The sequence below is a fragment of the Tripterygium wilfordii genome, chromosome 2 (genome assembly GCF_013401445.1).
Source record: "Tripterygium wilfordii isolate XIE 37 chromosome 2, ASM1340144v1, whole genome shotgun sequence".
Lineage (NCBI taxonomy): Eukaryota > Viridiplantae > Streptophyta > Magnoliopsida > Celastrales > Celastraceae > Tripterygium > Tripterygium wilfordii.
In genome coordinates, this window is record NC_052233.1 from 11,327,907 (window position 1) to 11,349,253 (window position 21,347).

The following is a 21,347-nucleotide window of genomic DNA, read 5'->3' on the forward strand; positions in this document are numbered from 1 at the left end:
TCTTGGTTTACAAAGAAATTAAAGAGAGAATGGAGGCAAGAAAACTCTGTGCAATTTTTGTTGCTTGTTTGATTATGTTGTTAGGAGCATTTGCAGGAGAATCCTTAGCACAAAACTGTGGAGGTAGGGATAACCATATTTGTATTAGAAGATGTAAACTATGGTGCATGAAATCAATGACTGCCAAGGAGTGTTATGAGTGTTTAGACAATTGCCATCCATGCAAACCTTAAACGACAAGGTAATCTCTCTCTCTCGCTCTCTCAAACTAGTTACTTGTTTTTATTTTTTACCCTAATTAATTGGGTAGTAATGCTACGGCTCCCCGTAGCTGTTGAGTTGTACGTATATAATTTCATATGTATCACGTAACTTGTATCATGTGTTTAACTTAGTCGCTGGGATAATTGGGAAACCAATTGTTGAGATATTTATTATTTTCGTTAATCGGTGAAATACTCACTCAATGTTTTACTTGTTATTAACAGATGAAGCTGAAATGGAAGAATCCCCAAAGAATTTACCTTTTGAATAATGTCTTTCTTCTTCTTCTTCTTCATATGAATAAAGTTGTCCATTTAGTGATATGAAGACCTTTTACTTTTGTAACTATTTTGGACTTATTTTCAGACAAATTTTTTTTTTTAAAAAAAGCCATATTGAACTTGTTATTATTAATAATTTTGCTATTAATCCAAACAAGATCGTAATAAAAGTTAAAAATAACTTCTTTTTTTAAAAGCCGAAATGAGACCACACAAACTTGCTATTTGGAGTTTAGACAATCGATATGTGCTTAAATTCAAATCAACATATTCGTGCACACAAAAGTTTTTCACCTGAAGAAATGATAAATCGAGCAAAAACTCAGCGTATGGCCACACGAATATTACTCTCGGTGAAAATTGAACTCAAGACGTTTCGAGTGCATACATGACCCCAGAAAGATTCACGACTAGGAAACATCAATCACACCCACATGTGAGATAATCAACCTTCCAACATAATTAAAAGTATAAAACAACTAGTGGAAGCATGATTTCAGATGAGACAGTCGCAGCAGATTCAAGAGGAAGCCCAGATCCATGGATTACTACAGCCATCTGCAACCCTCGGGTTCGGGCTGCTAAATGGACCGCAACATTCTATTGGGCCTATTGTATTCCCACTATTTGTGCTAGAGATGCAAAAATAAAACCCGAAACAATTATAGTACAATTTCCTTATTATTGCTCATTCTTCTTCATCTTCTTCTTCAATCAAAGTAATACTCTTTTTTCATAGGAACAAGTATTAAAGTTTCATATCATAAAGGAACAAGCCACAAGGTCTTGCTTCTGCAGCAGAGCACTTGATGGTCGTCTTCCTACTATTTCAGGTCCGATTGTCGCCAGAGTGGGTTTGAGAATCACTTTACTGAAAGCCTAGTTTGGTGTTAGAATTTCTCTAGAATCAAACCGTATTGATTTGGAAGGTGACGAGTTTGATTAGGGCACTTGCAATGATGCAAGTGTTAATGTCCCCAACAAAATTAATCATGGGTCCCACCTCTATTACATAAAAAGTCAAGTCAAACACGTATTCTAATACAGCCTTATCAACAAAACACATCTTCCAATACAGTCACATCGGTAAAACACAAATTTCTATACACTTTCTCTTCCCACCCAACATGGAGGCCAACAACATTCCATTCCTCCATATTATCCACAACAAAATTACACCAAAACACCAAATACCAATACATCCATATCAGTAAAACACTTATCTCAATACAACCACATAAGCAAAACACGTTTTATAATGCAGTCATATCAACAAAAGACAATATATTTGTCGGTCCAATAACATTTTATCTTTGCAAGTGCCCTTATAGAGAGGAATACTCTTATCACTCTTATGATCACACTCTAAGGTTTAGCCAACTTACCCCGTTGTGTGTGACAAATTTTTGTATGAGCGGGCCTATCGGCCCAAATTTATGTCGGTTGCGTGGATAATTTGGAATAGGGGTATGAGTGTAATTGCCTAAATGGGACTTGACTATAAAAAAAATAATTAAAGCTCTATAATTTAATATATTTTTCGAGTCGAAGTCTTTTCGTGTGTATTTCAGGGCAGTTTCTGATGCCAAAATTCAACTAATCAACTCCCTCGAACCCACCATGTACGAGAGCGGTACGTCAAATCCTCGCCTGCTATATTACCTATAATCTGTATCTCTTTGATTGCGACTATTCGACGATTTATCTTCAATAGGTGAGTCACGCTATGATGCTTAATGGGTTCTTGGTCTATGGAAGAATTTCCCATGTAGTTGTCAAAATTTGAGTTTGTGAATTAGGGTATGGTTTTTGGAAAAGTAAGGGATTTCTGCTCGATTTGGGTTTTACTTTCTCTTATGTCCGAGGTTTTCTCTGATTCATTTTAGGGTTTCGTTTTTGTTTGCAGTGCGTGGTTCTTCTTGCGAGCTTCAGAATTGGGGGCGGCAGCTTTGTCAGAATTTTTCCCATATATTCGGGGAATCCTAGGTATTCAATTTTTGAATTTACTATTGATTCGTTAGTACGAGGAGGTTGGCAGCTTGCCAGTTACTCCTGAAAGATGATTTTGTTTTTATGGAATTATGGGCATTTGTATATAGTATCAGTGGTTCTATGTTGTTTCCCATTGTGATTACTGTGTTGTGAGATAATAGTTCTTAATTTCTATAGAGAAACATCTTCGTATATGTGCTGCAGTGTTTTGAGGAATGATATTGATATGTGTGTTGGTGGAACTAAGTAGGATGTAGCTAATTTGAAGTGATTTGGGTAATTGATTGGAAGTAAATGAAATTCTGAAATATAATGATCAATCAATTGAATTTGTATTTGGAAAAAATGAAACATTTATGAGTTGTTCAAGCAACCCGTCCTAAAAGCTTTTAGAGAAACTGTTTACGGTACAATTTCTAGAATACTCCCCAGGAAAAGATCTTGGACTGTTACTCTTTTTTTTCGTAACCAGGTTGCAACTATTGCTATTAAACGAAGTCTCCCTAACAAATCCCAGCCATCCCTTTTTGAAAGTAATCATTCCTATACTTTCTTGTGTCAAGAAATTCAAACCTTTATACTTCAGAATGTTTCCCAATTCACAGAATTTCACTTCAGAAATACAATGACTTTGCAAATCAGAGTTATGACAGCAAACGTAGCCAATCAGAAGAAAGAAACAAAGAAAATTCATACGGATAAGAGAATTTTGACCCTAAGTATGCACTTAATCTTTAGTCATACCAACCGACGAATCCAATGAGATTTAGCATATTTCTGTTCAATAGAAACATATTAATGAATTCTTCAAGATGCTTCACAGAACTCAATATTGATTCAATTTAATATCAGTTTCATGGGACAGGATGTGCTATTTATTGCTAGAAACGATCTTTATAATGTAATTTATTTGGCTTTTGAGGTTGAGATATTTCTGGTTATTAATTTCTTTCCGTTGACATATATTATCAATATGCAGCATATTGGGAACCGATGACAGAAGGAGTCTCAAGAGGTCAAAACAGAGCATGTTTCCGGAAGAATAGACTTAAAAGCTGTGGGTTAAATGGGAATCTTGATAATGTTGTTCTCATTGATGTTGACAGTGATGGGCTCAATGATGTGATAGTCATTGATGCTCCTGAGGCTGAGGGTTTACAACAGCAATGTGAAGGTTCTAGAATACATAGAGAAGTTAAAAGAAATCCTTTCGGGAGCATAATAAGCATTGACGATGATGATGGTGACGATGTGGATCAGCCTGGCGGCAATATGGAAAGTGGTGGTGATAGCGATGCCACTTCCAGAAAAAGTTGTCCTGTGTTTTCCCATATGCAAAATTCCGTAGATCTAGATAATGATGAATGTCGAGTTATTCGAGAAAAAAAATCTGAATTCAAGTTGTGGAAGTGCCAGAAATCCTACACCTGGAAAACTCAATTTAGAAACCGTTATGGGCTGAATAATGATTCTAAGAGTGATCCTTCCGATTCCGATTCTTCTGATTGTGAATTTATGGAAGGGTCTACCGGCAAGCTTCGTGAACAGTGGGAGAAAGCCTCAATTAGGAGAAAAGGTAATGATTGCGATGGTAATTTGGGTTTTGATGGTCAGGCGTCTTCCTCTGCCTCCCATGGTAATATTCATCCAAATGTTAATGTTGAAAATGAGTATGAAAAACATTCGGAAGAACCTCCTTGCACAAGTTCAAGCAGTACAGATTTTGAGAAAGGATTTTTTACTTCCTTTGGTCCTACTGTTGACGATGCTTCTCTTGATACCCATATGGAATCTGATCAGAAGATCAATCAGGATGGTTGTGGGAAGGATGATGTTTGCTTAAATGGAGAGACATGTATTGGTACTAATTTGAGCACCTTTGTACCGCAGAATGATGATGGATGCGGTGCTGGGTGTGACTCTAGTGGTCATGATGAGCAACAACATTCTCCGAGGCTTTCTTCGCAACCCAATGGGCAACATGGTGATAGACAAGATAATCATTCTAAAGCTTTTCATCTCGATAGGATGGGCAACACTGTCGGTGAACATTCATTTTCTAATTCCCAGTTGAGGCCCAATGCGCATAGTGATAATTTTAAAGATAGTCTTCAGGAAGAACATGTTGAAGATTTTCCTTTGTGCAATGAACAAGATTCTCATGAAACAGAGAACATCCATCATGAAAGAGATAAGTTGGGGAAAAGTAATGAGTTTTTCAAGGGGATACCAGTTTCTGGAGAACAGTTGGTCTCAAATGCTCAGCCATCCGATAGGACGTCGTTTACAAAAGTCTTAAGTCCCTCTGGGGAAAAAGTTAGAGCCATTCCAGAAGAATCCATAAGCAATGGTCACCTATGTGAAACACAAAATCAGCAAGGAAAACCAAGTTCAACAGAATCTAAGCATTCATCTATTGGTTCTACATATACCAATAAGCTATGTCATGGAAAGGGCACATTTCATACTCAAGGTGGTGATTTTATACCTGCTGCTCCAATAGATATAATAAATGAACGGGAAAAGCTGAAGGAGACCGATGAATACAAGCGAGTTGTAGAAGAAGAATGGGCTTCCAGGCATAGACAATTGCAAATTCAGGTTTGATACGCAAGTTGAGATTATCTGAGTACTGTAATTTGGTATTTTCGGTCCTCTTTCATTAGATAACTAATCCCTTAGAGTTTCAAGTGTAACATTACTCCATTATTATGTGACCCATCCATATTGTGTTCTTCTTATGTATCTTGTTCTGCAAATAAATTGATTTTCTAATTGTTGATATGAAATTATATCAGAAGTGCTGTCAAGTCAATGAACAGGTAATCTGACATTTAACATGATCGTTTTCCAGGCTGAAGAGGCTCAGAGGTTGCGGAAGAGGAAAAAAGCTGAAAGCATGCGATTATTGGACATGCAAAGAAGACAAAAGCAGCGCGTTGAAGAAGTGAGGGAAACACAGAAGAAGGTGAGTGGTTATCTGTCTACATGGTCAACACAAGAAATGCCACGTATCATGAGATGAAGTTTGATTGTGCTCCTTTCTTGTTTAAATGCAAAATTTAGGATGAGGAGAATTTGAACTTGAAAGAGAAATTTCGTGCGGAAGTAAGGAATGAGCTTGGTAAACTGGAAAAAATGTGCATTGATATGGCCTCATTACTTCGTGGGTTGGGTATTCATGTCCCAGGAGGTCCCTCGTTGCATGAGGTAAATCGCGTCTATCTCAATCTGCTTCATCTCCGATGTTATACTTATGTCGTCACATAGTGTGACTAAACTTCTTCTCACACCCGTTTTTTCTGAAATAACTGCTAAAGTGCTAAGCCCGTTACAATAGAAATATTAACCTAGCTCTGAACCTCTCCTATCACTCTCTTTTCTTTTCTTAACATTCTTAGTACATTTCCCATTGGCTAATAGTATACAGGTTTTACTCTGCAAGGTTGGGTCCAACATTACCTGATCTTTGAGAGGTTACACGGTCTCAAAAATGTGTATTTGTTGTATTTTACTAGCTTATGTTACTTTCATCTTAGAAGTAGTAACATAATTATGTGGTTTAATTCAGTTTATATTCCTTTTAACCATTGGACTGTTGCTATAAGCATAATTCTTCTTTTCTTTCATAATTGTTGTTTTCTAATTTTCTTGATGAAGGTTATTGGCCATTTGCAGGTGAATGCTGCTTATAAACAAGCGTTGCTAAGATTTCATCCTGACCGAGCATCGAGAACTGACATTCGTCAGCAGGTGGAAGCAGAGGAAAAGTTTAAGCTTGTTTCTCGCATGAAGGAGAAGCTTTCAATGACTTCATGTCACTAAATGCTAATGAATGGTTAGCGTTTATTATGAGATATGTATCCTTTGTGAGCGTTTGCTGAACATTGTTGCAGATAGGGCTTTTCTGTGTCGAAGTTTTCTATATGATCAGTTAACCATTTTTTAAGGTAGCTATTCACATCACATGTGAACAATGTAAACGGGCAATTCTGTATCTTTGGCCACGGGAATCATCGTCTTTTAGGTGTTTTCCTTTTAAAAATTTTATTTTTGGTGGATATACTTATAACAGAGGATATGATTGTTATCAAAAAAAAGATATTGTTGTTGAATAATTGTTATCAGCTCCTTTTGGTTTTCATGAACCTACATTAAATAGAACCAGCATACTCGCTGGGCAATGGCGGATGAACAATTGAAGCTTGAGATGGAGAGAGAAAAACGCATGAAGCAAGCTTTGGAAACGGCAGCACGCCTCCTGAAGGAAGAGAATACCAAAAACCATGGCTTAATGTATAGAGTTGCCTTCCATATTAGTGTTTTACATAGATGATGGTAAACTGCAAAGCTAGCAGTTAGTTTTATTCAGTGCAGTACCTGTTATTCAGCTGTGTTGGCTTCTCTCTTCTATTCTGTTGAGCTGCACATTCACTTGCCTTTGCAGGAGTCAGAGAATTACAGGGGGCAGCATTGATATGATTCATTGATCCAATTCAGAATGGATACATGAACATTAATTTAACTCTCATACTTTGCTTTTTATTGTAGAAAATGGAAGGTCTCAATCTCAACCACACATTAACCCAAACAAAATTAACCAACATGACTCTTGATTTACCTCTGTTGTATATATGAAGTTCAGGGGAGGGATTGAAAAGAAGCAGAAAGAGACAAAAAAAAAAAGGGTAGTATAGAAAGCAGAGTAAGATCAGCTCTGGATGGTGAAAATGAGGTTTCTGAGACTGGGAAAGAAGTGGTTGCTGTTGCAGGATTGGTTGTTTTGGGTGCTGCATTAGTTGCTCTGTTCGCTGGTTCAGATGGGAAAACTATGAAAGCTCCAGGAAGGAATTATCGCATATACAGGGATGACTTTGAGAGAGACCCTGCTGGCTATTTCCGCGGCTTGCGTTTGTAGAAGAAACAAGGCCTTTGATTATATGTATTGGAATAAGGAAATCATGCTCTGCTGCTGTGTTTTCTGATTTGAATGATAAATGAACATTATAGTACTAGACTTCCTCTGTTTCCCCTTAATTAATAATTTAAGTGAAAAAAGAAAAAGAAGAAAACTAAACTCTTGCACACCATCAGATCTTAAAGAGCCACTTCACAAGATCTAATCCAACGGTTAAAATCTTGTTATATTGTAGGACTTCGAGGCCCAAAACTGTTTAGTGTGTTTTTCACTTTTTCCCATGTTAAAACCGAACTGACAAGGATAAACGGAGGCCACACAAGTAGGAAGGCATTAGGGTTTTTGGTCGTGAATCTCAATCTGTCCGAAAAAATAACAAATTCAGATTAAAGAATGCAACTTTTCTGATCTATTTCGCTGAAAGCAATGGCCTTTTGGTGTCGAATCAACCAATCAAAGCTCAAGCTTTTCTCACATCAGCTCAAGAGATACCTACAGATTTCTCATGCTTCTTCGCTTAATTACTCCACGACATGCTCAACACATTATCTATTGGAGAATCCGTTGTCAGGTATTCTTAGGAAGCGCACGGATTTTTTCAGTAATGTGAGGTTCTTTGCTGCTCCAGTTCAGGTAACCTTCGACAATAGCAGCTTCATCTATTGAAAGACGATTTTTTTTTTCCGTAGTTGAGTTATGGATTGGGATTGATTTCGGGCGTAGGTTATTTTTTTGTTTTGATTGGTTATTTGGGTATTGTTGATTCTTTGTTGTTTATTATGGGTTTTGAGCCAGTCTGTAGTTATGTTAATTGCATTGGTGCTTTTGATGTAATTGGGTTTTCATGAAGTATAATTGAATTTCAGACTAAGCCGAAGAAGGAAGAGAAGGGTACAAGTGGACCTCGTTTAAATGAACAAATCACTGCTCATATTGTTAGGGTTGTGACAGACGAAGGTGTGCTTGTTGACAGTGTATTTGTTCTTATTATTAGGTTGATGATGGTTGACTTGTGAAATCTGGGAATAACGAAACATCGAATTTTGTTGCAGAGCATCATGTTGTTTCCAGGCGTGAAGCACTTGAACGAGCCAGGAAACTTAATCTTGATCTGGTTGAGGTACGCTCCTAAGATTTGGTGCCTTGTTACTCTTAAGTGCATGAAAGAAAGTGATACGAGGAAGACTGATAAATTTGAGTTAGCGCTTGATGCAATGATAGGTTTCATCTTCCAAAGGATGTTTTCATTTTTTAATAGTTCCAATGTTAGCATCTTCTCTTTTTATTGAGGATATTTGGTGGAGATGGATATGCCGGTGCCCTTGTTCCCTATGTGTCATTGTGTTGTTGGGATGAAAAATTAGCCTAAAAATAGACATTACTTTTATCTGGGCAGTTATTTGATGATTTTGATCTATAGATTTGTCGATATACACCAATGTGGCACTATGTTGTGAGCTTTCTGGATCCCATGCAAGTTTTAAGTAGAAATTCCTCTATAATTTCAGACTTTACTAAGTTACTCATTTGGTTTTGGTTCCATTTTTGGTTGTGAATATAGTTGGTTAGTGCTATGTACAAGCTCATTCCACTGCTATCTTTTATTTACCTTCTTCTACTGTTGAGAGCAAATTGTCTACATATGGGGACTTTTGTTTGATTCCCCTTAACCCATTGTGCATGAGGTTCTACGGAGAGGCATTCTTGATGTATCATAGTAGCATAGTAGCTGTGGCAGCATTGGCTTTCCATATACTTTTTTGGATGAACTTGGTGAAAGGTGTTTTAGGAAACATTTGGAAGGTCTCATCTTTCTTAATTCAGTGCTAGGTACGTGCAACATGACCTGCTTGGATGGCCTGTTCCTGCCCTTTCCTTTTCTTGTTTTGACTATGTGATGAAAATTCTAGAAAATCCAAGGATGTTAAGACTTAAACTTTTTATGCACTTGAAAGTTCTACCTCTATTCCATTCTGATTCCTCTGTGTGCCTCAAAGATTTATTTTTATATTATATAGGTCCAAAGGAATGCTGATCCTCCTGTCTGTAAAATAATGGACTTCCATAAGGAAAGGTACAAGCAAGAAGTTAAGGAAAAGGAACGCGCTAAAAGCAAGGTACTGTGGATCCAGATGCTTCTTTTTTTACAGCTGTGACACTGATATTCCATGTTGCAAGTAGTTTGTTTTTTGGGAAATTGGATTGCTAACCATTTACAGATACTTGAAAATACTTCTTTATGGTAAGAATGACTCTGATGTTGCTGATAGTTGAATGACTTATGTACTGATAGGTTCCCGTCATAATTTTTAAAATATTTGTCTTTCTCCTCCTTTTTGCTATGGTGTTCATAGTTAAAAGGGAAGGCTGTTTATTATACACGTTCTTTGCCCCAGCACTTCCAAGAGTATGAAATGTGAGGTTTTTATTTTTGCTTTTGCTTTTGCTTTCTAGAACTGTGTTGGGAAAGTTCAGAAGTCCATTTTTACACCAGTTTTTTGATGTCTTGAACTTTGCTGGTGAAGAAAATGTTATTTTTGTGACATTCTGCATGATTGGGCTTTGGAAATTCCATATAGTTTCATTTACTTTAATTTCATGAATCGAGTTAAATAAGTGCATCGGATATTCTGATGTATCTCTGGTGGCTGGTTTCCTTTTTAGACTATTTTTGCCTTGAATGTTGCCCAAGTATTTTTTGTTTTTCATGAAATTTATGAGATCTTGCTGCTTATCGTCCCCCTTTCTGAAGAGCCCTGTTGTATAGTTGTTTTGTGGAGGATGCATTGGCTATTGAATGCTTCTAATGGTTTTATTTTTATGCAGTCTCAGGGGACTCTGAAAGTGGGAGATTGCAAAGTAATTAGGTTTTATCCAAAATGTGTAAGTTATTCTCTAAGAACCCTGTTCTTACTTTCCTCACAGTATGGACCCATTGTAGAAATTGCGGAAAAGCAAATCAATGGTGACAGTAAACTCCTGATGAATTTTTTTGAAAGATACTGGAAACAAGACATTTATACTTGGAGGTCTCATCAGTATGAACAATACTAACCCACTTGTGTGCGTACTACGCGCGACCCTTATAATTGTGCAACGTGAAATCTAACAATTTTATTGAGATGGAACCACTTGTTGATTTTGTGTAGAAACCTGTGAAGCTTAGAATTGAATCATTAACTACTATTAACTTATAGTTCATTCTTCAGTCTTTCTTCAACTAGATATTTTCTTAGTTCTCTTTTCTTTTTGCTCATCAAAAGATCGTGGAAAAGGGATATATGAAGTTTGTTCTATTCTTCTGTGCATCTCTGAGATATTAGATCACCTGACAGAAAGTTGTGTTGCATTTATTTGATTATCATCATCATCCGAGCCTTTATCCCAAAACTTTGGGGTTGGCATTGTATTTTATTTAATAATGTGTTAAAATGTATCTGCTACTAATGCTTGCAGGAACTGAAAGACTTGAAGATAAAAGCTGATATGGTTAAGAGATTGATGGAGCGTGGTTATCGGGTGAAGGTATTTTCCCTTTTTCATAGGAGAGTTGCTTGTTACATATGCTCCCTACAAAATATTTGCTTATTATGCGCGGACTCCATTGCATTATGTTGTTTATATCAATATAGTAATCGGGGCGGGGAAGCTGAAATAAATTGTTAAATTTGCTTGTGCTTTGTGCATTTGAGGTGTTGAGATGTAAGTTCAGGTAGTTAAATGTCTTTATCCTTCTGAAACAGTGTGTGGCAAAGCCCAAGGGTGCTGAAGATCAGGATCTGGGAGAATTGTTATCTCGTCTCTCTGCCATGGTAAGACCTTATTCTATTATTTTGCCGTAGTTTTTGATTCTCGACTGATTACTATCATTTTTTAAAATTTTCTTTTTGACTGACTCGTTTGGTGAACAATGTTTGATAGATCGAAGATGTATCTGTAGTGGAGAGTGGACCTAGGGTGGAGGCATCACAGGCATATATAGTTGTCAGGCATGTCAAATTTGGCCCATCAAAGAAAGGTGGAGGGAAAAAATCAAAAGCGGCTACCAATGCAAGTGCTGGGGTTCAAGAGGGTTCCACGTCTGCTACATCTGCGGTTAGTCCTGATGAAGAAGATGAAAGTATAGCCGATAATGAGACTGCCTGGTCGGTGGTTGATTCAAATGATGATTTTGAGAGTGTATTTGAGTTGAGCGATGATATGAATGGGGCTAGTGCTTATCCTGCGGATGAAATGCATTCTGCGGCTTTAACAGCTTCCTCTTCCACAACCTTCAATAAGTCGGATATTGGGCACCGAAGACCAGTGCCCAATTCTAAGGCAAATACACACCCATCATTCCCACCGCAACCTTCCCTGGAGACAGTAAACAGGTATGCAAGAAGTGAGTCGAAGAATCAGTTCCCACCTGCAAAGCCAACAGACAACAGGATTCCGGCTACAAGAGATCCATATCCTCGAAGGCAAATGCCACAGGAGACGAACCTCAGACCATCGGTGAGTGAAGGGAGGCAACCTGGGGGCAGTTCTCCTTTCCCAGACTTAAAGCCCTCTTCCAAAGACGTTCGCAGGCAAGAACATTCTCGTCCTAATGCTTCTGATACCCCACGACCTAGTTATGGAATTTTCAGTACACCAAATGCAAATGCTCCTCGGAACCAAGGTCAAGGAAGAGATGCTCGTTGGAACCGAGAAGGAAGCTCTAACGACACTGCCACGATTCCTGGCACAGGAGGGGTTGTTGCAAAACAGAACCAAAGGCCGGTTGATGATAAGGCTGGACAAGGAAGGTGGGGCATTTTTAGTAGAGAGGGCTCAGCTGCTACGCCGGACGGACATCCATAGATAATATATCATACAATTATAAGCTCAGCATGTAACATTATGGTACTACATTCAAATACTAGTAGGGGTAGTGATTTTGGCTGGAAGTGTTATCAATAAGCATGCCTGGTTTCATGGCTTCAAATTATTTTTGATCTTGTTCTGAAGGCTGATCAGTCTATGGTTGGTTGATTTTGAATAATGACAGTCAACATCACTGTAAATTTAGTTCCTTTGCTACTACGGTGAACTGGGTGAATGCACATTAGTTGCCCATTCACGTCAAATGTTCGATTTTAATTAGAAATATATTTGGAATATAATCAAATGGTTATCCATATCAACTGCTCACTTACGTCAAATATTCGATTTCAACGAGAAAGATATTTAAAATATAATCAAATGGTTGCACATAGAGGTTGATTTTGTCATTTACAGCATATTTTAAAATTTAAATAGATAAATACAATTCTCTTCAGAACTCGGGGCTCCAATTGGATCCAACAAATTGACCGGTTACCCGATCTGGACGATGAGATATATACGAACAAAATCGATTGCTTTATTTATCTCTTTCGCCCTAAAAAGCGAAGCCGCGTTATTTTCAACTCTCAGGCTCCAACCCGCGCACATTCAACTCAAGGTCGTGCCATCACCTTGGGATTCTCGGTAAATCCTCGGCGATTGACATTATCTTCAACTTGAGAGGTATTCGAGAAATGGGAGTATGGTTTACTTTTCGAGATTTGCTTTTCGAATTTCACTCATAGCTGAGTTCTGATGGCTCACTCGAGCTAGGGCTTTGTTTGTTTGAGGAAGATATTGTTCGGGGAAAGCCTTTATAGTGAAAATATGATTAATTTAGGAGTTATTTTGTTAATTGGTATTTGTTTGTGTATGTGTTGTGTGTTTGGTTACTGATAAAATATAGGCTAAGAAACATTGTTTTAAGTGGACTTGCTCCTTTTCCCAACTATGGCAAAAATTGAATTCCTACGGTATCTTATGCTATATGTGTAGTCTTCACAGTTTGCAGATTGATATGGGAAGTATCTGGTGTTTAAACAATGTAGAATAGTGAACTTGTGGATTTGGTCTGTCTTTTATGTTGATACCCCTTTTTTGTTGCCCCCCCCCCCCCCCCCCCCCCCCGGCCGTTGTTTTGGACTTTCAATAGGATTTTAGCATTTAATGCTTATTTAGTTATTTACTTATAACTGCATTGCTTGATTACAAAGCAGAGTTCCGAATGGATTTTGATGAATATGAATACTTAGAGAAAACAGTTGAAAACCCAGAAGCGCAGAAAGCCAAGGAAACTGCAAATGGTGGTAATGAGACTGTGAAATCTGATGTGAGGGAGAATAATCGTAGTCGTGTTTCAAAGCATAGGAGCAATGGGAAAGATGACAAGGATGATGAACGTCGCGGGTCTAAGCGCTCAAAATCAGAAGATGAATCTCGTGACCGTGTCCGACATAAGGAGAGAGGGTCATCTCGTCACCACTCACCATCTAGAGATGGTGAGAGAGAGCGACACAAAAGTAGCCACGAACATAGGGACAGGGAGAAAGATAAGGACATGGATGAGAGAAAGAGTAGAGACAAAGTCCGTGATCATGATCGTTATCGAGATAGAAAGGACCGTGGCCATGATAGCGAAAAAGAGAGAGAGAGGGAGACAGAACGGTCACGTCGAAGCAGAAGTCGGTCAGAAAGGCATCGAAGTGATTTGGATGAAAAAGAAAGAGAGAGGAGTCATGACAAAGAGCTTAGAGAAAGGGAGAGGGAAAAGGAGTTCAGGGAACGGGACAGAGAAAGCAGGTAATTATTATGTTTTATACCACTCATTTCATCTTTGTAGCTATTACTATCTTATTTTCAAAAAATTTAACTGCTGCATTTATTTGTTCTTCTAAATGTGTGGCTTCTAAGATTTCCAGTTTCCAAGTGTTTCTGATATCTATTTGGGACTGAGTGAGACCAATTTTTCGTAATGCACAATTGATAATCGTTCATACTTAGTGTCTTTGGCTGCGAAATGCATTTTGATGTTTCCATGAACTAAATGGCTTCATCTTGAGTATTGACAAATATTCTCTTTGGTTACCTACTGTAAAGGCAAAGTATATAGGGAATTTATTGCATAGAATAATTCATCTAGGGCCTTTGCTGGTTTGGTTCAGAAATGTTTTATCTGAAGCTTTGGTACGATTCTAACTGTCTTTCCATTTCTGTAGCTTCGTTTTGTCTCCTTTAGTTTGCCATTCATGCCCTGGTTATCTTAGTCGATGGTGAGAAAAATCCACCTACTCTACACCATAGATATTCTTTTCCCCCTTTCGCTTCATTCTTCAAGTATAATTCTCACTTGCTTAATGAGATTATACTGTTATTTAGATGAATTTTCTTATTGTGACTGCTGAGTTTCATGTAGTTACTTGTGATGTTAACGGTCTTGAAAATTCTGAATTTGAATATTAGATTACGGGAACTCGCAGATACGCTAAAGCAGTCTTCAGATGGTCTTTCTGGCATTTGGACCAGGCACAGGGACTCAGTCTATGGGTTTTAAATATTTCTTCCTAGACATTCTGGTTGCAAGATCGGGGTGATGGTGTTGGAGGTTTTGACCAGGGTGGTGAAGTCAAGTTACAGTTTCCCTTATCCTCCGCCTTGAAACACCAGTGCTTAATTGTATTTATTCTGTTGCAGAAATGCTGGTGAGGAAGTGATGGGCTTTGCTTAAGAGAAACACTTCATGTTCTGATGATTGTGGGAAATCAATGTTCAGTGGTCTACAAGATTGGCCATAACTTTTTCCCGGACTTATTATGCGGTTGTTAAAATGATATTTAATTCAATATCTTCAGGATTAGGTTTTATATAACCGTAGTGTCATTCAAGGCCAGTGGTTAAGTTTACTATTGGTTCACTGATCTGGTGTTGTAAAAAAATGGTAAACTGACAAACTTTTGCGAGTTATTCTTTCTAATCATCTTTGGAATTTATCTCCCTTTATTTATGATTGTGGAATGTTTTTGCCTCATTATTATTATTATTTGAATGGTTTGCAATCTGCTTTTAGCCTTTTACACATGTTCGACTTAACTGCTTCTCGTTGCTCCTCCGCATGTACCATGAAAAAAGAAGCTTGTCTCGTTTTTCTCATTTTAGAGATGTCTTCACACCATTTTTATGTTCTGATATACCTCCATGGTCCAACTTCTAGCTTCAATGGTTTTATTAACCATAACTGTGTTTTGTTGACATCATAACATATGATGATCATAATATTATTGCTTGTTAGATATACAACTTTAAGAAAAACAATTGTAAATTATTTTTTTATCTCCTGTTGTATCTCTGCTTCAGGGGTTTTACCATTTTGGTGCCATTTTATTAAAACCTCTTTTTCGCATTGAAAGAAAGAAAGAAAGAAAAATGCCAAATGATTCCCCTGTCTTTCATATAGTGGTGTGTTTCTGTTCTATGTTTTATACTGATTCAATTATATCCTTTGAATTGATGGAAATTGTATAACTTGTTAGTCTCAAGTGTTATTTTTTTGTATGCGAGCACTAGGTGTCAGTCTCCTTCCACTTAGTTCCCAAGTTGTTATCCAGGTTTGTTCTGATTAACTAAGATGAAAAATCTCTTAATTCACTGTCTGTGTTTGTTGGTCATTCCTCACTTCTCTTGCTTAACTTCGTGTACTTGCCTGCAGGACTAAGTTAAATGGGTTCAGGCTTTCACTCTATGCAGCAAATTAAGATGTTGAATGTTTTGGCCTCATGGCTCAGTTATCCAATTGAAACTCATCATGAGTAATTTTATCCATTTTGATGGTCATTATTTGCATTTCCATTTTCTTATAGGCGGAAAAAGGAAGAAGTGTCGGAGCCGGTGATTGATCCTGAAAGGGATCAAAGGACAGTGTTTGCTTATCAGGTAATAATTGTACTTTTGGCATATGTAAGTTCTGAGTTATCAGTACTTATTTCTATTAATGACGCCATTTTGCATATATTCATTGGTGAACCATTTTTATACAGATTTCTCTGAAGGCGGACGAAAGAGATGTGTATGAATTTTTCTCTAGGGCGGGAAAGGTATGGTATTTTTTTGGATGTTCGGCTTTCTGATTGGTTCATATGTTAATGCATTTTGTGCAATATGTGACTGTCATCATATAACATAAATGTTCATGTTATATTTCTGCATAGCATCATTCTAAAACACTTATATCCCTGTTTTTCAGGTGCGAGATGTACGCCTTATAAGTGATCGGAATTCTAGGCGTTCTAAGGGAGTTGGGTAAGTTAGATATACCTTACCAGTTTTATCTAAATTTTACTAGATTCGTTGTCTGCTGGAGATGAATGAAAAACACTTTTGGTGAAGTTATGTCAATCCTTAAAAAAATAGCTTATATAATGTTAGTTTTGTATTTATAGTCTAATTTTTCTAATCAGCAACATCTGATAAATCGAAATGATCCAGAGAGTGTTTATATAGACTAATTTTTAATCTTGCTTTTTCTTAGCGTGATATCTGTTTGTTCATAGGTATCATTTCCTTTTCCTTTTTTCTTTCACTATTTATCTTGGTTCTGTTTTATGTTCTGCCATGTTCTAGTAATTTTACATCTTTTACTCTTCTTTAATAAATTCTTCTTGTTGCAGGTATATAGAGTTCTATGATGCAATGTCAGTCCCCATGGCAATAGCACTTTCTGGGCAGCCTCTTTTTGGCCAACCAGTAATGGTGAAACCGTCAGAAGCTGAAAAGAATCTTGTTCAGTCAACTGCATCTACTGCTGGAGCATTGGGTGGTGGTACCGGTCCCTATTCAGGTGGGGCCAGGAGACTCTATGTTGGAAATTTGCATACCAACATAACTGAAGATCAACTTCGGCAGGTAATCATTCCTTGTTGATTGTCACTGTTAGATTTCTGGTGTCTTTGTTGTTTGTTCAATGTCAAGCTTGAGAGTGTTTTTTCCCTAACTATCTGAACCTGGTTCATAAGGCTACCCTTGTAAATCTACCCTTGTAGATACTTATATGATTTGTATCCAATATTGTTAGTTTTTAACAACTATGGTTTTATTGGTAAAACAACATTGGATTGACAAGGCTCCCGCTGTGGGGGCAGGGTCCGGGAAAGGCAAAATGTATGCATCCTTAAAACAACATTGCATAAAGGTTGTTTATGTGGTTTGAACATGTGACCTTGAGGTTGACGTGAAAGAACTTTACCGCTGGGCCAAAATTGTCCCTTGGGAATGTTTTATTATTAGGCATTTAAATGGCCATCATTCCATTTCTATAACTTGTAAGAAATTATTAGAAATTCTCTCTCTAACTGCAATTTTATGAAACAGGAAAGAAAATCTTAGAGGTGGTATTATTCAGTACATCTCTAACTTGGATTGGGTTGGTAATGTGGTTGAGAACGTAATAAATAACCAGACATAAGAAATCTGTCATAGATGCTCCCTTTCTCCTATTTTTTTTAATAAGCCATGGAGGGTTATGTTGTTAAAATTTTTGAGGAGGGGGATTCATATCCGGCACCTTGTTCCATTTCTCCTACTTCCATATAACGTTTTGCTCGATAGTGATTTCATTTTAAGAACTCCATAAATTTTGTTTATCCAGAAGTATGTGAAAGTATTTTGGTCAGTTTGTCTGTGTCATTCAAGATTTTACTTACCCAAATATGTTCTTTATGTCGTAAATGCAACTTTACTTAAATTTTAAAAAAATGTTATATTTATGACTTTGTGTACGGATTACCTTTTGTTGGTATTACAGGTTTTTGAGCCATTTGGTATTGTGGAGTTGGTGCAGTTGCCTCTTGATGAAAGTGGGCATTGCAAGGGTTTTGGATTTGTGCAGGTGAGTTTGGTCAATACTGCATTTAACCTGAAAAATGTAATTAATTTTCTTATCTCCTCAAAATTGTGAAAAATCTTGAACAATGCGGGGTGATATTATAAATTTGTTTATTTTAAAAAGGAAGTGTAGTATCATAACGGTTCTTGGATCTAACGTTCTATCTTTCCCATATAAAGCCATTTAGGCCTCAATCTCATGGAAAAGCTCTCACTGTACTGATTCATATTTTACTGCAAGGTCTTGGATTTTATTTTATGTAGCTGATAATTGGTCCAAGTGGCCTTGTTAGTGGTTAACGGCTTTCCTCTTAAAGGCGTGAATGAGTTGTTTGATTGCAGTTTGCACGTCTTGAAGATGCTAGAAGTGCTCTGAATTTGAATGGACAAGTAGAGATTGCAGGTCGGATGATTAAGGTAACACAGGCATATTTGTATGGATGGTTGGTTTTCTCCATTGGAAAAAGTTGTCTTGCATACTGCATTAGCGCATTAGCTTGAAATTAGGACGATTGATTTGTGGTGAATATGGTCGGAATGAATGGTGAAAAAGAATTCTCATTGATTTCTCTTATGGATTCATGTTGCCTGCCCCAAACAGTTTGGGACAAGGGTCGGATAACGTTGATGATGTGATCAGATTTTGTGGACTAATTTTGTTATTATGCTACTTTCCTTTTATTAGGTGTCAACAGTAACTGATCAACCTGGAATTCAAGATGTTGCAACAAATACCGGTGATCTCGATGATGATGAGGGTGCTGGCTTGGTTAGTAAGAAAATACCTCTTATCTGCTTTTAGTTTTGGGCAAACATATGGACCAATAGTTTGCTTCTAATTTGTTGAGTGTGACAAGCCCTCTTTTTTTTTTTCCCTTTTTTTTTAATGTGGCTGTGAGAGAAGATTGAAATGATTATAAATATAAACATATGAAAGCCAAACAAAAAATGAGGTTCTTGTCATTGTTTAAGAGTTATTTTTTCTCAAGTATCTATTGGCACAAATGTTTTTCTATTTCTGCTTTACTTTTGGTTTAAATATGAATTTTAATAACCATCTGGCCAAGCTAACCTATTGGTCTTCAAATTTCAGTCGCTGAATGCACGTTCTCGAGCACTTCTCATGCAGAAGTTGGATCGCACTGGCACTGCATCAAGGTTAACCTCTGTCATGCTAGTAACTTCGATAATAATTCATCAGGGTAATCTGATGTTTACTTCTTTTATTTGCAGTATAACTGGTTCACTAGTTACCCCTGTTATCAATACTGTCGGCATTACTCTACCCACAACACCTATCCCTGCTGTTTCTCCTCTTGTTACTCCAATTGTACAGGGTGTCATTCCTTCTGTTGCTGGACTTCCAGGCGCTGCTCTCCAACTCCCTAGTGTTACAGTGCCATCTGTTGATACGATTGGCAACCCAAGTGAATGTCTCTTGTTGAAAAATATGTTTGATCCAACAGCAGAGGTTGGCAACTGACCTCATTTATTGTCTGTTATTATGGTCTTTCCCGCTCTCTCTCATTGTTTCTGGTAGCTTAAGTCATATTCTTCAATGCAGACGGAACCAGACTTTGATTTGGATATCAAAGAAGATGTTGAAGAAGAATGTTCAAAATTTGGACATTTGAAGCATGCGTATGTAGACAAGTAAGTGCCACTGGGATTTACTGTGGTTCTTCTCTTAGATGGAAATCTTTCTAGCCTGTCCACCATTTTGATTTCTTAATAGTTAATACGATGCAAAAGATCCTACAATGAATACATGAGTTGTGAGCATTACAAAGATAAGAGTATTATGAATATGATTATTGATATTGTGAGATCCACTTATGATTAGTGCCTTGTTTTAGTAAAACTTTGTAAGATTACTACTATTTTGCTGTTGAAATGATGGCGTTGTACCTGCTATATGATGATGCTTTTCATTCCTGATTTTTATCTTTGGTTCGTTGTGTTTTTTTTTGGCCGAGACAGGAACACTGCTGGTTTTGTATATGTCAGATTTGATAATACACAGTCTGCAATGAATGCACAACGTTCTCTCCATGGAAGATGGTTTGCTGGAAAGATGATAACTGCAACATTCATGGTAACAATTTTACAGTTTAGTTTCCTTTTATGGTTTTACTCCAAAATCTGTTGTCATCTTAGGATTTTATGTTACACATGCAGACAGCCCAGACCTACGAGGCTAAATTCCCCGAAAGCAAATAGGAGCCCCCGGAGTTTGAATGTGCAATGTCTGAAGGAGGAGTTCTGCGCTTATATTGCTAACCCCTGTAATATTTTGGTGGTTGTAATGAGCCGGTCAGTTTGCCAGAAGAAGTCGTCAGCTTCAAGTGTCGCTTTGATTGTTTTCGCCATGAAAGCCTAAAAGTTAAATTAAAGTGTTCCACACATTATATGCAATCTGTAAGCATTTGTTGCTCCCCTGTATTCTCTCCAAATTGCTTTTATTTTGAGCACATTGTTGGTAGAATTGAATCTGAGCCTAATGTGCTGATTCACATACTGGAAGTGGATTTTATGAAACAATTTTTTGCTCTAAATAAGTGGGTTTGATGAGTATATGCAGTTGTGTTGATTGATTAGCAATAGATTAGCTTGTGGAGTGGCCAGGCCCTAAACCTTAAACCCGACGGCACTAAGCTTGCTGGGCCATGGGATTTGAGGGAAGGGACGGCCCAGCCCAGGAGGGCATCCAGCCTAGTCCATTTTACAATTCTAAATGTGACCGGATGAGTTCTTCGTTAATGGAAAAATATATATTGCTTTTCTGGCTATCATATGTAAGTATTTGTTGATAGTAATACATATAAATTTCAAAATTTATAGTAAAAGGAAAAAAGAAAAGAAAAGTTATACTGGAAGTTCCTATAAAATAAAGTAAAGAGTTAGTGCAATTTTATGTTGTTAATTGCGGCGTCGTTTCGATACTCTTCTTCTTTGTAGTCGACTTGTAGGCTGTAGCATAAGAAAAGAGACGAGTGAGGCTGAAAGTATCGATTTTTACTCGTCTCTGCTCTTCTTTCAGATCAACATACTCTCTCATTCTACCTTGATCGACCCTAAATTAACCTAAGTCCTATACCCAATTCGCTCTTTCGTTTCACTCAATTTACCCACCTTTGTGGTTTCACCGAAAACTCAAAATCTCAGCGAAG

At 37.4% G+C, this 21,347-nt stretch overlaps 3 protein-coding genes and 1 long non-coding RNA gene across 5 annotated transcripts; all 4 read left to right on the forward strand.

Annotated features, from left to right (window-relative positions):
• LOC120006802 lies at positions 1 to 644 on the forward strand. Its single transcript, XR_005470105.1, has 2 exons — positions 1 to 241; positions 489 to 644. It is a non-coding gene; the product is annotated as an uncharacterized LOC120006802 (long non-coding RNA).
• A 1,441-nt stretch (positions 645 to 2,085) lies between these two features.
• Positions 2,086 to 6,948, forward strand: LOC120011466 (dentin sialophosphoprotein-like). 2 transcript variants are annotated; one of them, XM_038862591.1, is made up of 6 exons: positions 2,086 to 2,178; positions 2,452 to 2,531; positions 3,517 to 5,138; positions 5,392 to 5,505; positions 5,604 to 5,747; positions 6,216 to 6,524. In XM_038862591.1, exons 3-6 carry the CDS (start codon positions 3,531 to 3,533, stop codon positions 6,360 to 6,362), a joined length of 2,013 nt encoding a protein of 670 aa, XP_038718519.1. In that variant the 5' UTR covers positions 2,086 to 2,178; positions 2,452 to 2,531; positions 3,517 to 3,530; the 3' UTR covers positions 6,363 to 6,524. The 2 variants fall into 2 exon arrangements, with proteins under 2 accessions (XP_038718519.1, XP_038718527.1); XM_038862599.1 differs by having other exon boundaries at positions 2,099 to 2,259; positions 6,216 to 6,948.
• Positions 6,949 to 7,749: 801 nt separating this feature from the next.
• Positions 7,750 to 12,523, forward strand: LOC120011482 (translation initiation factor IF3-1, mitochondrial-like). The gene is made up of 8 exons (XM_038862609.1): positions 7,750 to 8,088; positions 8,322 to 8,412; positions 8,508 to 8,575; positions 9,474 to 9,572; positions 10,282 to 10,338; positions 10,912 to 10,980; positions 11,199 to 11,267; positions 11,377 to 12,523. Exons 1-8 carry the CDS (start codon positions 7,882 to 7,884, stop codon positions 12,298 to 12,300), a joined length of 1,584 nt encoding a protein of 527 aa, XP_038718537.1. The 5' UTR covers positions 7,750 to 7,881; the 3' UTR covers positions 12,301 to 12,523.
• A 306-nt stretch (positions 12,524 to 12,829) lies between these two features.
• On the forward strand, positions 12,830 to 20,751 carry LOC120013377 (RNA-binding protein 39-like). Its single transcript, XM_038865169.1, has 14 exons — positions 12,830 to 12,987; positions 13,521 to 14,103; positions 16,158 to 16,230; positions 16,335 to 16,391; positions 16,541 to 16,596; positions 16,965 to 17,199; positions 18,098 to 18,181; positions 18,520 to 18,594; positions 18,863 to 18,946; positions 19,271 to 19,335; positions 19,411 to 19,648; positions 19,742 to 19,830; positions 20,158 to 20,272; positions 20,356 to 20,751. The coding sequence occupies exons 2-14, from the start codon at positions 13,529 to 13,531 to the stop codon at positions 20,395 to 20,397; spliced, it is 1,788 nt and encodes a 595-aa protein (XP_038721097.1). The 5' UTR covers positions 12,830 to 12,987; positions 13,521 to 13,528; the 3' UTR covers positions 20,398 to 20,751.
• The last annotated feature ends 596 nt before the right edge of the window (positions 20,752 to 21,347 follow it).

What these genes read in the sequence shown, in the direction of transcription:
- LOC120011466 (XM_038862591.1), top strand. Translation starts at nt 3,531, where the DNA reads ATGACAGAAGGAGTCTCAAGAGGTCAAAACAGAGCATGTTTCCGGAAG. An exon ending in ATAGACAATTGCAAATTCAG is followed by an intron (nt 5,139 to 5,391) that starts GTTTGATACGCA and finishes ATCGTTTTCCAG; the next exon opens with GCTGAAGAGGCTCAGAGGTT. An exon ending in GAGGTCCCTCGTTGCATGAG is followed by an intron (nt 5,748 to 6,215) that starts GTAAATCGCGTC and finishes GGCCATTTGCAG; the next exon opens with GTGAATGCTGCTTATAAACA.
- LOC120011482 (XM_038862609.1), top strand. Translation starts at nt 7,882, where the DNA reads ATGGCCTTTTGGTGTCGAATCAACCAATCAAAGCTCAAGCTTTTCTCA. An exon ending in TTAATCTTGATCTGGTTGAG is followed by an intron (nt 8,576 to 9,473) that starts GTACGCTCCTAA and finishes TATATTATATAG; the next exon opens with GTCCAAAGGAATGCTGATCC. An exon ending in TATCTCGTCTCTCTGCCATG is followed by an intron (nt 11,268 to 11,376) that starts GTAAGACCTTAT and finishes AATGTTTGATAG; the next exon opens with ATCGAAGATGTATCTGTAGT.
- LOC120013377 (XM_038865169.1), top strand. Translation starts at nt 13,529, where the DNA reads ATGGATTTTGATGAATATGAATACTTAGAGAAAACAGTTGAAAACCCA. An exon ending in AGGGTTTTGGATTTGTGCAG is followed by an intron (nt 18,182 to 18,519) that starts GTGAGTTTGGTC and finishes GTTTGATTGCAG; the next exon opens with TTTGCACGTCTTGAAGATGC. An exon ending in TGATAACTGCAACATTCATG is followed by an intron (nt 20,273 to 20,355) that starts GTAACAATTTTA and finishes TTACACATGCAG; the next exon opens with ACAGCCCAGACCTACGAGGC.